Source organism: Pestalotiopsis fici (genome assembly GCF_000516985.1).
Source record: "Pestalotiopsis fici W106-1 unplaced genomic scaffold PFICI_Scf_13, whole genome shotgun sequence".
NCBI lineage: Eukaryota > Fungi > Ascomycota > Sordariomycetes > Amphisphaeriales > Sporocadaceae > Pestalotiopsis > Pestalotiopsis fici.
In genome coordinates this window covers 147,230-159,652 of record NW_006917103.1, presented here as the reverse complement: position 1 = coordinate 159,652, position 12,423 = coordinate 147,230, and the positions used below count along the sequence as shown (strand labels likewise).

The 12,423-nt window shown below is 50.4% G+C and overlaps 3 protein-coding genes across 3 annotated transcripts; 2 read left to right on the top strand and 1 right to left on the bottom strand.

The window, feature by feature from the left end:
• Positions 1-2,526: 2,526 nt before the first annotated feature.
• On the top strand, positions 2,527-3,698 carry PFICI_14447 (uncharacterized protein; the record flags this gene model as incomplete). Its single annotated transcript, XM_007843028.1, has 2 exons — positions 2,527-3,288; positions 3,345-3,698. 2 exons carry the CDS (start codon positions 2,527-2,529, stop codon positions 3,696-3,698), a joined length of 1,116 nt encoding a protein of 371 aa, XP_007841219.1.
• A 2,903-nt stretch (positions 3,699-6,601) lies between these two features.
• Positions 6,602-7,526, top strand: PFICI_14446 (uncharacterized protein; the record flags this gene model as incomplete). The annotated part of the gene is made up of 3 exons (XM_007843027.1): positions 6,602-6,635; positions 6,704-6,772; positions 6,820-7,526. The coding sequence occupies 3 exons, from the start codon at positions 6,602-6,604 to the stop codon at positions 7,524-7,526; spliced, it is 810 nt and encodes a 269-aa protein (XP_007841218.1).
• Positions 7,527-8,603: 1,077 nt separating this feature from the next.
• PFICI_14445 (uncharacterized protein) lies at positions 8,604-11,780 on the bottom strand (the record flags this gene model as incomplete). Its single annotated transcript, XM_007843026.1, has 2 exons — positions 8,604-8,907; positions 8,962-11,780. 2 exons carry the CDS (start codon positions 11,778-11,780, stop codon positions 8,604-8,606), a joined length of 3,123 nt encoding a protein of 1,040 aa, XP_007841217.1.
• Positions 11,781-12,423: the final 643 nt, after the last annotated feature.

Genomic DNA, 12,423 nt, shown 5'->3' with positions numbered 1-12,423 from the left:
TCAATATATGGGGCCAGAAAAGCACGACACCAAGTGCCTGACAAACATGGCCTTGAGCTTATGCCTACCTACATCAGTAACCACCACTTTGATTGGGTATACCCACCTGGAGAAGCCGACCGGCGAGAGGCATTAACATTAAATAGCTGCTGGTTTTTCAATGTTGCATCCGGCGTCTGAACGATACGATTGTGGATATCAATGCCGATCCAACCAGCCATAGCGACGATAAGCAAGACCAATTGGCAGTCTGATGGACCGTCTACCCGACCAATCTTTCCACGGCTTAGGTGGGATGACGTTTCAACAGTGTCCCTCTTGACTCACGGTCGCCAGTGTCAGCGTGGGTAGGTAGTCTGCTAGTATAGTGAGTCCAGTGCGCCGAGTAGGCCCAGAGTTGTTTGGCAGCCAAAGCTGCAAGAACGAAGATCAGGGTCCTGATTCGGCTCTCCAATCTAGTGCAATCTTTGAAATTCAAGGGTCCACACCCTCGGAAGAAAAGATCAAGCATCAGCGGAATACACTATAGTGTACATACAGAGAGATTTCAAAGTTCGCGACCATGAATTAGTATAGTTGGAGAACGGGCCCATCTTGGACAAGCACGACGACCCTCCAATGTCGCGGGCCGAGCTACAAGATCAGGCAAGTGCAGACAGTTCAGCCACGATAGGCAAGACAGCTTTGTGGAATGTACCCGCCACGCCGGGATGAAGATCTCGTCGATCTTTCCCCCGGAGTTGCGGAGATTCAACAAATCAAGAATTTGTGACGACTGTCGTTGCTTCGTTTCCAATTCTTACCCATAGAAAACCCACAATACCGCGTATCGGATTTGATTCGGCTTTAATGGCTGCAGTGACAATAGGGCAGCCAGCAGTTTGCCAATCTGTCTGCACGCCAACACGCTGCACAGGCTGTGTGTAAGAAATAGCTCGCGGTTCGATCGGCTGCCGGTCGCGGCGCCTGAGTAATGTGATTGCTGGTACGAAATAAAAAGGATTCTAGTTATGCAGGTTGTATGCAGAGTCAAAGCAAAGCTCGACGCTCGAGAAAAGTATGAACTGCGCACAAGAGATGCATTGAACCTGGCGTGCTGTGCTTGCTACATGGTCGGAAAACGAACCCAGTTGCAGTTTCGTACAAAGTACAGGCATACAGAGGAAGGAATGGAGGAGGGAAGGGAGAAAAAAAAAATCAATAGGTCAGCAGGTCAGTCACCCTGCAGATAGAGACTGGGGACTGGTTTGCGTGGCGTAAAGCAGGTCAATAAGCCCATGGACCTATGCGAAAGGCTCATCTCAATTGTTTTCTGTTGCAATGTGCAATGTGTCTGTTGAAATGCGGATGCCATCCCCGGACACGGGGGTAACGCCTAGAACCATTGAGAAGGACGGCACGCAAAGGTGAACGCCTCGCTAAGAACCACGAAATTGGCAGATTGCGACGTCGCAAGGTGAAGGACGGACAGGGGCCAAAGGTGAAGGGAGCGGTCAAGCTGCTTGGGTGGGAGTCCCTCTGCTGCTGTTGAGGACCCCCACATCTTCCAGTCTCTTCTTCATTTCAGACTGTCAGATCCCGTGTTTGCGGCAATCGACTACCTTGAAGGTTTTCTAGAATGTGCCCGTGAGAGATATCCAATTATAGCCTCGAGTCAGCACGTGGGCCCATTTGATTGATGAGCGCCATCGCTGTTTCGTATCCTGTGAGTGTAAAAAGAGCGGCGTGGCCAAGGGGATCCACGAGGTGTCTACACTATCCATTCGTCGTTTTCTTTTTCGAGGATGCTTTTTCTTTATAAAGCAAGATGAATTAAATACTTATACTACAGAGTAATGAGAGAAAAGGCCTGGAGCTCTTTGGCCTTTTTGTCCTGCATTTAGGCGTGGGATGGGATTGTTTGATTGCCCTGGGCTGCTGCGTTCTGGACCCGCTCCCCTGGGCCTTTTTGCTGCATCTTGCAGCACCTGGTCAGCTTGCTCGCTGGGTTTGGCAACTGGTTCTCGAAAAGGTGCGCGCGTTCCTAAAAATTGTGATGGCCTGGACGTGCCGCTGCTTTGAGTGTGTGGCATTGGCAGAATAACCCGGCATGTTCTAGGCTGCTTGTCCGATTGGCTCCCGTAACCGTAAATCTCTGAAACCCACTGGAGCTGTCCAATGTCCATTGCTGATCTGCCCTACTATGTACCTTGGTATCCCCCACGCTTTCCGCCAAGAGCGCAATGGATTTTTTTTCTGGGTACCGAGACGCTAGAAGTCCCTGCGCGCTTCCCTACACCGAGCGGCGAGCGGTCAAGTGGCCAATATCTCCATATTAGTCGAAAGTAGGAAAAGGAAGTCTCCCCCAGTCTGACTTGGCTTCTAATATTATTCAATTTCCCATTCTCTGTTTTATTTGCAACTCATTCTTGGACATTCCTGTCGTCGTTTGGATCTTCTCTAGACTTTACATCTTTATTATAATCAATACACGTTTTGCAATAGACAGGGACAAGCGGACACACACAACTCGGAACACCCGATACTATGCAACTGCGAACTGCCTCTTCAACACTAAAGGCTACACTACCATCTCTACAATCTGCGAGATCTCCTGCGCTACGATCATGCATTCCTCGCCCTGATGTCGCTCTCAAGGTAGCGACCGGTCGGTCGCAAGGCTTTGCTACAGCCATTTCGCCCCCGACGCCTTTACATTCTTCAAACTTTGTCGGTGCGAGCCTGCAAGGACGGTCCGGTCGGAATTACACCATTGAGCGAGTCCTCCAGGACAGGGAGAATCGATTTGTATACTTGGCACAGGCGGACCACAAGCGCTATGTACTCAAGAGCCTCTTTGACTCCGACTACAACTATGCTTTGGCACTGCAGCCCAAGCTGTCGACGAGCCCCTATCTGAGGGCGGTTTACGATACTATTCCCGGCCAGAAAATGTTCGTCAATGAATACCTTACCGATCACCTCATGAACTTTGCGTGGAAGCCCATGCCACTGGCCACGCAAAAACGCATACTCAGAGATGCTCTCCGAGGATTGGCAGCCATGCATGCGCACAACATTGCCCACCTGGACATCAAGGCAAACAACATCATGGTTGACTACCATGAGACCGACAAGGGCGTGGTCGTCGACCGGGTTCAGCTCTCAGATCTCGAGGACGCTACTCATATTCCTCCAGCCCAGGCGCTGCAGGGTCTGCAAGTGGGTAACCACTGGTGGCGATCCCCCGAAGCTCATGTCAAGGGCGCCATCGGCAAGCCAACTGACATTTTCTCCTTTGCCATTGTTGTGAGTTTGGCCATGAAATCCCATTAGAATCAAGCATCAACTAACAAGCCCCATAGTCCATCTTTCTTTTGTTACGAAGGGTTATCTTTTGGATGGACCTGCCTCAGTCCACTGATTTAAGCTTTGCCATTCTGGAGAAGCAAATCTCCCACTTTGCAGATTGGGATGATTTCGACAGCTTCCTAAACTACTTGGGTCGCGGACACCCATGGCAGCAAAACTTTACCAGAATGGCCGACTCGTTTGGGGAGTCAAACCCACGCCGACCCTTTTCCATGTGGAAGAGCGATGTCTTGGATGCGGACTTCAAGGACCTCATCCGGCAAATGACCAACTTTGACCCAAGAAAGCGTATTACCGCACAGAAAGCATTAGAGCACCCTTGGTTCAAGGACGTGCCAGACTTGTAGAGGAACAAGATGCACAGAACTCGAAAAAAGACCTGCGATGAAAAATAGACATAGAACTGAGGCTGGGCCTGGGAACTCGGAGTTGGATGTTAGATTTGTTTTTGTTGGATTTCAACATGGAAAGATACCCGTCCCCAAGGACAAATTTCAGGAGAAACAACTCTCCTGGCAAGAAGCACACTAGAATCTTAGACATATTAATACTATTTGACACAATGAACTCGCCAATGCGGTGATGAACTCTGACGCGTCCTGAACACATGGTTCCCCAGCCTTGATCCAATAACATTCATTGCAAGCCACGGCTGGATGGGAAGGCGAGGCGTGCTTGCCAGTCCAGGAACGTAGACAGGGCAACAACCCGCGCTTGAGACCATTATTGGGAGATGCAGGAAGATGCTCCCCTAGTGGTACGATGCGCTGCGTAACGCGCATCCGTTCCAGGGTTGAATCACGCTGCCATGATTTGACAATCGTCTGAAGCAAAGTTTCCCTCATTTTCAATTGTGTTATTCGTTATTTCTTCCACAGCACAAATCGAGCACCATCTGTTTGGCCTCGTGGCGAGCTTCTCTCGATAGTCTGCTGAGTTATTCTTCCCAGCCTGACTAGATAAGGCATCTGGGACTGCGGAGAGTTAGATACCTTAGTATTCTCCCATCGAGGCAATGATTCCTTTTTTACGGGCAAGAGTCGGATGATGAATAGGATGATGGTCTCTCTGGCGCGTTTTACATTTCGCATTATGCATGAGCACATGCGTCGTTTGTAAGCTTGCACTGGGCGATGTCTCGTAGTCTTGAGACGAGGCCCGCCGACTGACATTTGCTTGCCTCGGGCTCGATGCTTTCACTGTCTACATACCTAAAAGTAGGCTATGCTGGCGCAAAGGCCTAGGAATTATTCTTGCACCATATGCTGCGGCTGTAAAAATTGGTCGGGAACCATCGGTAGCCATCTCTTGCTGCGTGTTTCATGTTTCCCTCCATTCTTGATGCGTGTCGTCTCATGAAGCCAATAGGCATCGCTTGGTAGGTAGCAGGCATGGCTGACAATGACTGTGTGATTTAATGATAGCGGGCCTTGACTGGGCAGAAATCACATTGCGTATTGAGACGAGTCGTGATGGGAATTATTTATTGCAACCCAAAAGGACCTAGACTGTTGCAAGACGACGCATCATCTCTCGTCGGGCAGCCTGCGTGGGTCAACAAGTGCTTCTCTGTGCTGTTTGTACCCATGATAGACTTCTGTCGTCAAGTAGTTTACCGAATTCGGGTATTGCTGACCTTTCTGGCGTAGGAGAAAGTCAACCTTCGATATAGATGGGCGCCACTTGATGAAGTAGTCATTGACTTGTGGCCGTCCTACTGCGTTCGGTAAGCTCCACAAGTTTGCAGTTCTGGCCTAGGAAAGCAAGGACCATTCCTCCCAAGTACGTCTTTTCCAAGAGCATGGTGACAATAGACGGGCCAAGTCTGATACCGATGCCAGGGCAACTGTTTTGTTTGTCGTGTGCTCTCAAGGTCAAGTTGTTTGGGCAAGTGGCACTCGACGAGACCTGGGATGACGTGGAGTTATAAGAGCGAAATTATCACCTAGTAATCTGGGTTGTAATGGAATTTGAAATTGTAAGGATGTTCGAATCTGTCTTGGTTACACGTAGAACAGGAAAAGACCCTGACGGTTGCTACGGCATCGTCTAGGGAGGTGGGATTCGTTTGTGTGTTGTCAAGAAGCCAAGCAGGATACAAGGAAGCGCGCGACGTCATTCAATGGCGCCCGTCAGCGGTCAGTGCCCATGCCAGAACCACTTTGCCCACTGTATGCGTCCAGTGTAGCTTAAAAGAACGATCTAGCCGCTAGGAGGTTTCGAAAGCGGATATAATGAGCCTAAACGAGCGCAGCGTCTGTTGATTTAGCAGCTGAGTAGCGCTAACGCAGGGGACAGGCAATGGCAGGAAGCCATGGAAAGTCTGCCAGTAGCGGGGGGGCTCAGCCCGCTTGGCCCGCCCCCCGCCTACCTTAATGTAGTCGATTGCTCAGATCTTACCCCAGCTCCGCCCAGTCAATCGCATTGAGCGGGTCCCCGTAGCAACGGAGCCCAAGTCAACAAAAAGGCGATGGCTGGGAGACGGATCATGTCGCGACACTGAAAATGCGAGAGGCTAGACCAATGAGATGCGCACATTTATCCCATCTAACCCATCTCGAGCTGTCGCAGATCCCATTTTTTTCTCTTGCCTGTCGAGTCCCAGACCCAACGAGCCAGCAAAGCGCAGACGTTCATCTATCAATCAAGCAAGCCAGGCACCATTCCCAGCCACCGCATCAATTCGTTCCTGCGATTGCGCCCACCCACGATCCCGAGAAAGAAATTGTATCTAGCATCCATCCATTCGCCCACTCTTCGCGACAGATACTCTTTCTTTGTCTTTTTTCGTCTTTCTGCATATTGTTGAAGGAGATATTGTCATCAATCCGACTAAGTGTTCATCTTGCACCAGCAACTCATTTACACATTCATACACAAACACCAAGATCCACCCACCATCTTACCTCACCTCTCCCGCCATCCCCACCAGCCGCTTCACTGTTGGGAATCTCTAACAAGCAGGAACCACGATCCGATCATTGATTTGATCGTCCTCTGCCCGCATTATATATCTGATCGCTGAGACAGCGCATTCCAACAACCCGCTGCGAGATCAAGGTCGAGCGAACTCGACGCATTCCATCGCATCGCTACCCAGCGCGACAACGTGATACAGCCACTGCTGACAGTCGAGTCATTGCCCAACCGCCACTCCGATCTAGCGGGGGACGGCGAAGAATCGATAGCTCAGGCAACTGGGCCGTGGTGGAATAGGCAACCTACAGATTCATAAGAATCAGACGTTGCCATGGCAGGCGAACGATTCCAAGTGGGCTGGTATCGTAAGTATAACACCTTTGCTGGTTGGAATGCAAGAATCGATGACTGATTGCTGACTGTTGCTCCTTAGGATGGGTGCCATTCCTCGGATATCATCATGTCTTGATGATTCTAATAGCAGTTGCCATCATCTTGCTATGTACGTGACTATCTTTCCAGTTCATGAACATCTCTCTCTGACTCTAGATGCAGCGTTACTACTCGCAGGATGCTCGTCATCCTCCCCTCTGATACCAGACATATTCCTGCTCTCTCTGTACTACTCGGATTACACGCCGACACCCGACACTGCACAGGTCGACTACAATGGTTATCAAGCCATTAGCAACATTGTTGGCTCGGCCCACCTCCAAGCACGTGTAGGCTACTTTGGTATCTGCGTCAATCCCGACGGTGGATCTTGGCTCTGCTCCAACAATGCGACCGCGCTCGCCAATGAGGTTTCCGTGGACCAGGATCCTCTGAACCTGATTTGGTTGGCGTCTCAGTTCAAAGACATGATTGTGTTTCCATACCTGATCATCATTGCCATCATCTTTGCCTTTATCTGCTTCTTGCTTCTAGCCACCTTTCCCGGATGGCACGAGGAGGAAGACTCGGAGGACAGCGTACGCGAGATCAAGCCATTCCCCAGCAGACCAGTCTCTCAGATTGCACTCGCCATCATCTTTATTGCCAGCATCTTTGTCCTGGTATCGGTCCTGTGGCAACATACGGCATCCGTGGCGGCAAGCATCATTGCTCAAGACTTTGGCAACGGCAGCGTCTTGTCAGGCGTAGGCACAAGTGCCATGGTCATGGGCTGGTTCAGTTTCACGCTGCTCATCATTGTCACAATCGGTCTCCTGGTCATGATTCTGAGTATCAGAGTATTGACACGAATGGCTGATTGATGATGAGTTTGCATTTTTCCTAAACATAATCAGGCCTTGAGGCCAAGGACATTGGACAAACGTCATGGTGGCGGAACACGAAATTGTATGGATGGCACATAGACCAAGGAGCTCCCTTTAGTGCATATGGAGATGATTTTTTGGCATCAATGGCAATAGACATTTGAGACTGATCCGATTTGCACCGACGCAAACGGATGTTTGCCAGTCTCACCGTCTCCTGAGGGAAAACACGGAAACAATAGCATATGGGAAATGGAGTTGGGGTAATGGCACTTTTGGAAATTTCTCGATACTGGTATTCTTGGCCTTTCCCGCACGCTCAAGCCCTGGTTATCCTGCACTGCGCGTCAAACACTTGTTTGATTGCTCCACCAGACTTGACGAGAGGAAAACGGTCTAATGAATGGAATGCTGCAACGACACATGGATACCACGATAGACGATGCGAGAGAGAGACTGCGAGAATTGCAATGTAAATTTGGAAAGCAGTTTGTAGACTTGGACGAATGTGGTCAATCGTGTTTCTACAATTGGTTGTCCTACTACACAGGTCATCATGTAATTAAATGGTCATTTTGATATTTTCTGCGAAACAAAAAAAAGATATTGCTCATTAATCAAGACTTTTGCATTTTTCACACTCGATCTTTCAAAGTGACTTGATGCTCTACCGTTTTGGTAAATGGAGCAAACAGAATGGCCTGGAGAGTGGCCGTTGAGGCTGTCCAAGCCCTGGCTTGCTCCTTGACGGACCATGGGCCTAGATTATACTTCCTTGGACCTGCAGAACGACAAGCAAGAGTAATGCTTCGCAGCCTGCAGATGCACTCCATATCATCCATTGACATGTCTTGGGCGCTGCATCTAATCAGGTAGGTACGCACTATCTCTGGCCCGCATGCATGCATGTCGATGCACAAGGGAAATAAAGTGTGCCGCCTCTAATCCTGGCCCTTGTCAACATTGCTTTTACCTGGGAGGTATGTACCCATGTTCAAGAGCTCTAAGGCTGCTGTCAGCTTTGTGCTTGGGTTATTGTGTCATGCTGAGTACTGGTACGTGTCGAGATGGGCTTCAAGCCGACGGCAACGGCCTCTTGAACGGATGTGCCTCGGTATTCAGTACCCATTCGTCCAGGCTTATGACATCAGGGGTCGAGTAGAGCAAGTAGAAATACTTGAGGGTCTCGGCAAACCAAAAACTCTCCATGGCGTCGTCCTTGTCTGAGCCCGGCACGAGAACATTGGTGATCGCGCTGTGACCGTGTTCGGTTTGCGTGGCAGCAATGATGGATTCAAACATTTTCCAACCTTTTTCCTGCCATGTTGTGTCACCTGTGATGCGGTACATGTACCAGACAGACTCAATAGCCTCGGGACTGCAGGGAAGTAGTCAGAAAACGTCTTGTAACGAACAAGGGAGGAAGGCTTACCGCAGGATGTAGTGCTTTGCCGATACACTCACGAACCCAGGAGGAATCTTTTCGTTCTCGAGTCGTGCCTTTACATATTCCTCATGAGTGAGCGGCCTGGCAGGATCTGGCTTGGTTCTGTCCTCTTCTTCGTCTTGCAGGGACACTTGCGCTGCACTACTCCGCATCGGCTTCCCAACACGCCCAGATCCACCAGCAACGAGGATATCATTCATTGGATCCTCAAATGCCAGTTTTTGGGATGGTTTGGCCGGGGGTGTATTGTCATTGGAGCTGGTTTCGAGCTGGTCCGGGTTAGTATTCAAATCGCGCTTCTTTGTCTTCTTCTTTGCTAGGAACTTGTCGTCTGCCATGGCGTCCGATTTGGCCGACATTTCGTCTGCAATCTCGGCCAGATCGGCAATATCAAGAGACTCTGATGACTTGGCATTGGCGTCCGACACGTCATCTAGCTCAGACTCTGCCTCTCGACGTAGCTCATCTAGCTTTTCCTTTTCAGCCTTGGCTTTTGCTGTGGCCTTGCGCTTGTAGTAGTCATCGATTTGCTTCTCTCGCATATCCCACATGGGATCTAGATACCGATGCCAAAGTGTCTCGTTCCATCTGCAGTCACCTGTATCTGCACAGGGCACTACGGTCGCACCTTCGGGCATGATTCCTGTTGCGGTGTTCTCGTATGCCCAGACGCACCCATCTGTGAGCTTCTTGGCAATTTCAACATCGACAGGCTCTTCAAAGATCTTTCCAGCCATGCCAAACATGCCTCCAAGGAAGCAAGTCAGGTGTGTCACTTCAAACTCACTGATCGGGTCTTTACTTGTGATTCCGTTTGTGGTGACCTTGGCGCTAAAAAGAATATCGCGGTTGTCAGGGACCATTGGGCGATAAAGAAGCCATTTCTTGACAGCATCAACAACCTTGAGATGCATGGTTTCATACTTTGGTTCCAACCCGCCCAAGAGAAGGAACTGCTTTGGAAAGTACTCGTATGTCGAATCCTGAGAACCACCCATACCAAAAGTGTTCCTGCCCCAGCTGCCAGCCGTCAGACCTTGCGGGTAGCAGACATCGGTGAACTCTGGAATGGTGTATGGCTCAGCAGACACTCTGTCGGCAGCCATTTGCTGGTATAGATTGGGTGCCGAGAGTATCAAAGGAGCTGTGAATTTCTTTGTCTGTGTGGTCGAACCAGTGTTGACGGTCAATGGGTGGTCATAGAGGTCCTCGTCAGAGTCCACATCAATGTCAACGGTCCGCTTCCTTGAACCAGTCTTGCGTGTACCGAGCCTGTCGGCCTTGTCAGAAAGTGCCAGGTCGGGAACTGTGTTCATGGTGTTTGCGAATCTCGACTTGTGTGTATACTCTTGGCCGGTGTAATCATCTGGCGCATCGAGCACACTCTGCACGTTTGCCTCCTGCTCGGCGGTGAACTTCATCTGAGCATTCTGAGCGGCCGTCTTGTTGCAGCCCGATGCATCTACATGCTCGGGAAAGATGCCAGGAATATCGGTCCCGTTTGGCCTGAGCTGCCACTCCTCGAATGCGTCTGTGATACGTGCCACTGCATCGTAATACCTATTGTCCTGGGTCACCTGGGCGAGCCGCGTAAACTCCATGAGCAGTGAGCCTAATTCAGCAACGCTTACGCTCGATCCTGCGCGTCTGGCTTTTCCCGTAAAGGCTGGCTTCCAATTGTAATACAGGACAGGCATGCGATTGGGAGTATCAAAGACGCCCATGAGAATTTCCGCAAGTTCAATGGCCTTGTCCAGCAGAATGTCGTAACCTCCTTGCTTTCCGCCACTGACATCATAAGCGCCCAACAGGCCGCCCAAATATCGAATAGTCGTCTCAAAGACGGGTATCTCGGTTCGTGGAGATGTGGTAAAGTCAATCTTGCCCACCGCTTCGACGGCCTCGGCAAACTCTTCCTTCATACCCATGATCCAAAGAGTGTCGAGCGCATCAACAAGGGTGGCAGCCCAACCACAGAATGGATCGCGAAACCTGAGCGATACAGGCGATAGCTCATCATGCATCCATGCGTACTTTTTGTACCCAGTCCAAGCCCGCTGCATCTCGCTCTTGACAACTGACAGACGGCCCTCGCGTGCCTGTCGAGCCGCTTCCGACTCGTCTTTGAATGCATATTGAACTCGAGGTATGGACTTGGGCTTGCCCGTCGGGAGAGTCAGCAGAGACTCGGGCGCTACCGGAAATACCTCTGTAGGTTTACGCCAATGAATGGTCGAGGTGGAAGTCGATTTTGTTGTAATGGTGATTACAAAACCTTGCTTGTCCTTGATTTCAGCATCAAGAAGCTCTTGCTCCAGACGTTCCTTTTCGGCTTCCTCTGCCCAAATCTGATGCGGCGTCTTTCTATTAGGTATGACAACTTGAGGTGTATCGGTAGTCTTGGTTTCCGAGTCTGCCTTTTTCTTGTCTGTGCTGTTGTCGTCAGCCTCGGTGGGCTTTGCATTTAGCTCCTTGGAAGTGCTCGTGGGCAGCGTGTAATCAACCTGCTTGCCTTCCTCTGGTTCTCGGAGCTCTGGAATCTTTACTATACTTTCTCCCTGCTCCTTTCCGTCGATTGGCTTTTGTTGTGGTCGCTTACGCTGGATGCCCAAGCCGCCATTGGGGCCATCTTGTTCTGTCTCAAGTTTCGAGCCGGTTGCCAATTTCGAGCCGGCATCGGATGTGTAATCAATGGGTCTGGTAGAAAGTGCTTCCCAATCTGTGTCCTGGGTCATGCGGTAGAGTAGGAGGAGACCGACAGCCGCGAGGACCATGTAGATCCGGTATCTGCGTACGCGAAGCATGGTGCTGCGCTCCCAAGCCTCGTCTGGATTGTTGGGCTTGTAGGTGTGCGGAGTAGGCTGAGGAGAGGAACCTGCCGACCTGTGCAGTCCGAGTTGCAATGCAAAGTTTTAGCACAAGTTTGAAAATATCATCTTTGGGTTGTCTAGTCGACTGCGTCTAGAGGTGGCCGACGTAGCAGCCAAGGCGCTGCACTCGAGACTGCCGACGAGTAGGCTTCTTGGTAAAGATCAAGGTACGAAAGCGAAATACGTGACTGGAACAAAGAGCAGATATGCAAAGTTCACACCCAAGAACATCAAGTGAACAGGACCATGAGGAGATGAGAGAAGCAAAAAGAATGACGGCAAAGCAAAGGAGAGAAGAGAGTCAGTCAGCCCGTGAGCATCGAGACTGGACAGATCACGAGGGTAGTAAAGACACGGAACAAGTGGTCGACCTCGCCTTACCTGCTGAATATCTTGGCATTTTTCCTAAATGCAGATAGAGTCTGGGCTAGAATAGAACCAACCAGCTGCTACCCACTTGCAAGGTTTGGTCAAATCCCATTTTACGGATCGCGACCGTCTACCTAGGTAGGCAGTGAGACTCTGCGTCGAGAGAGAGGAACGAGCCACGAGGGACCGAGGAATGAATCAACCAGCA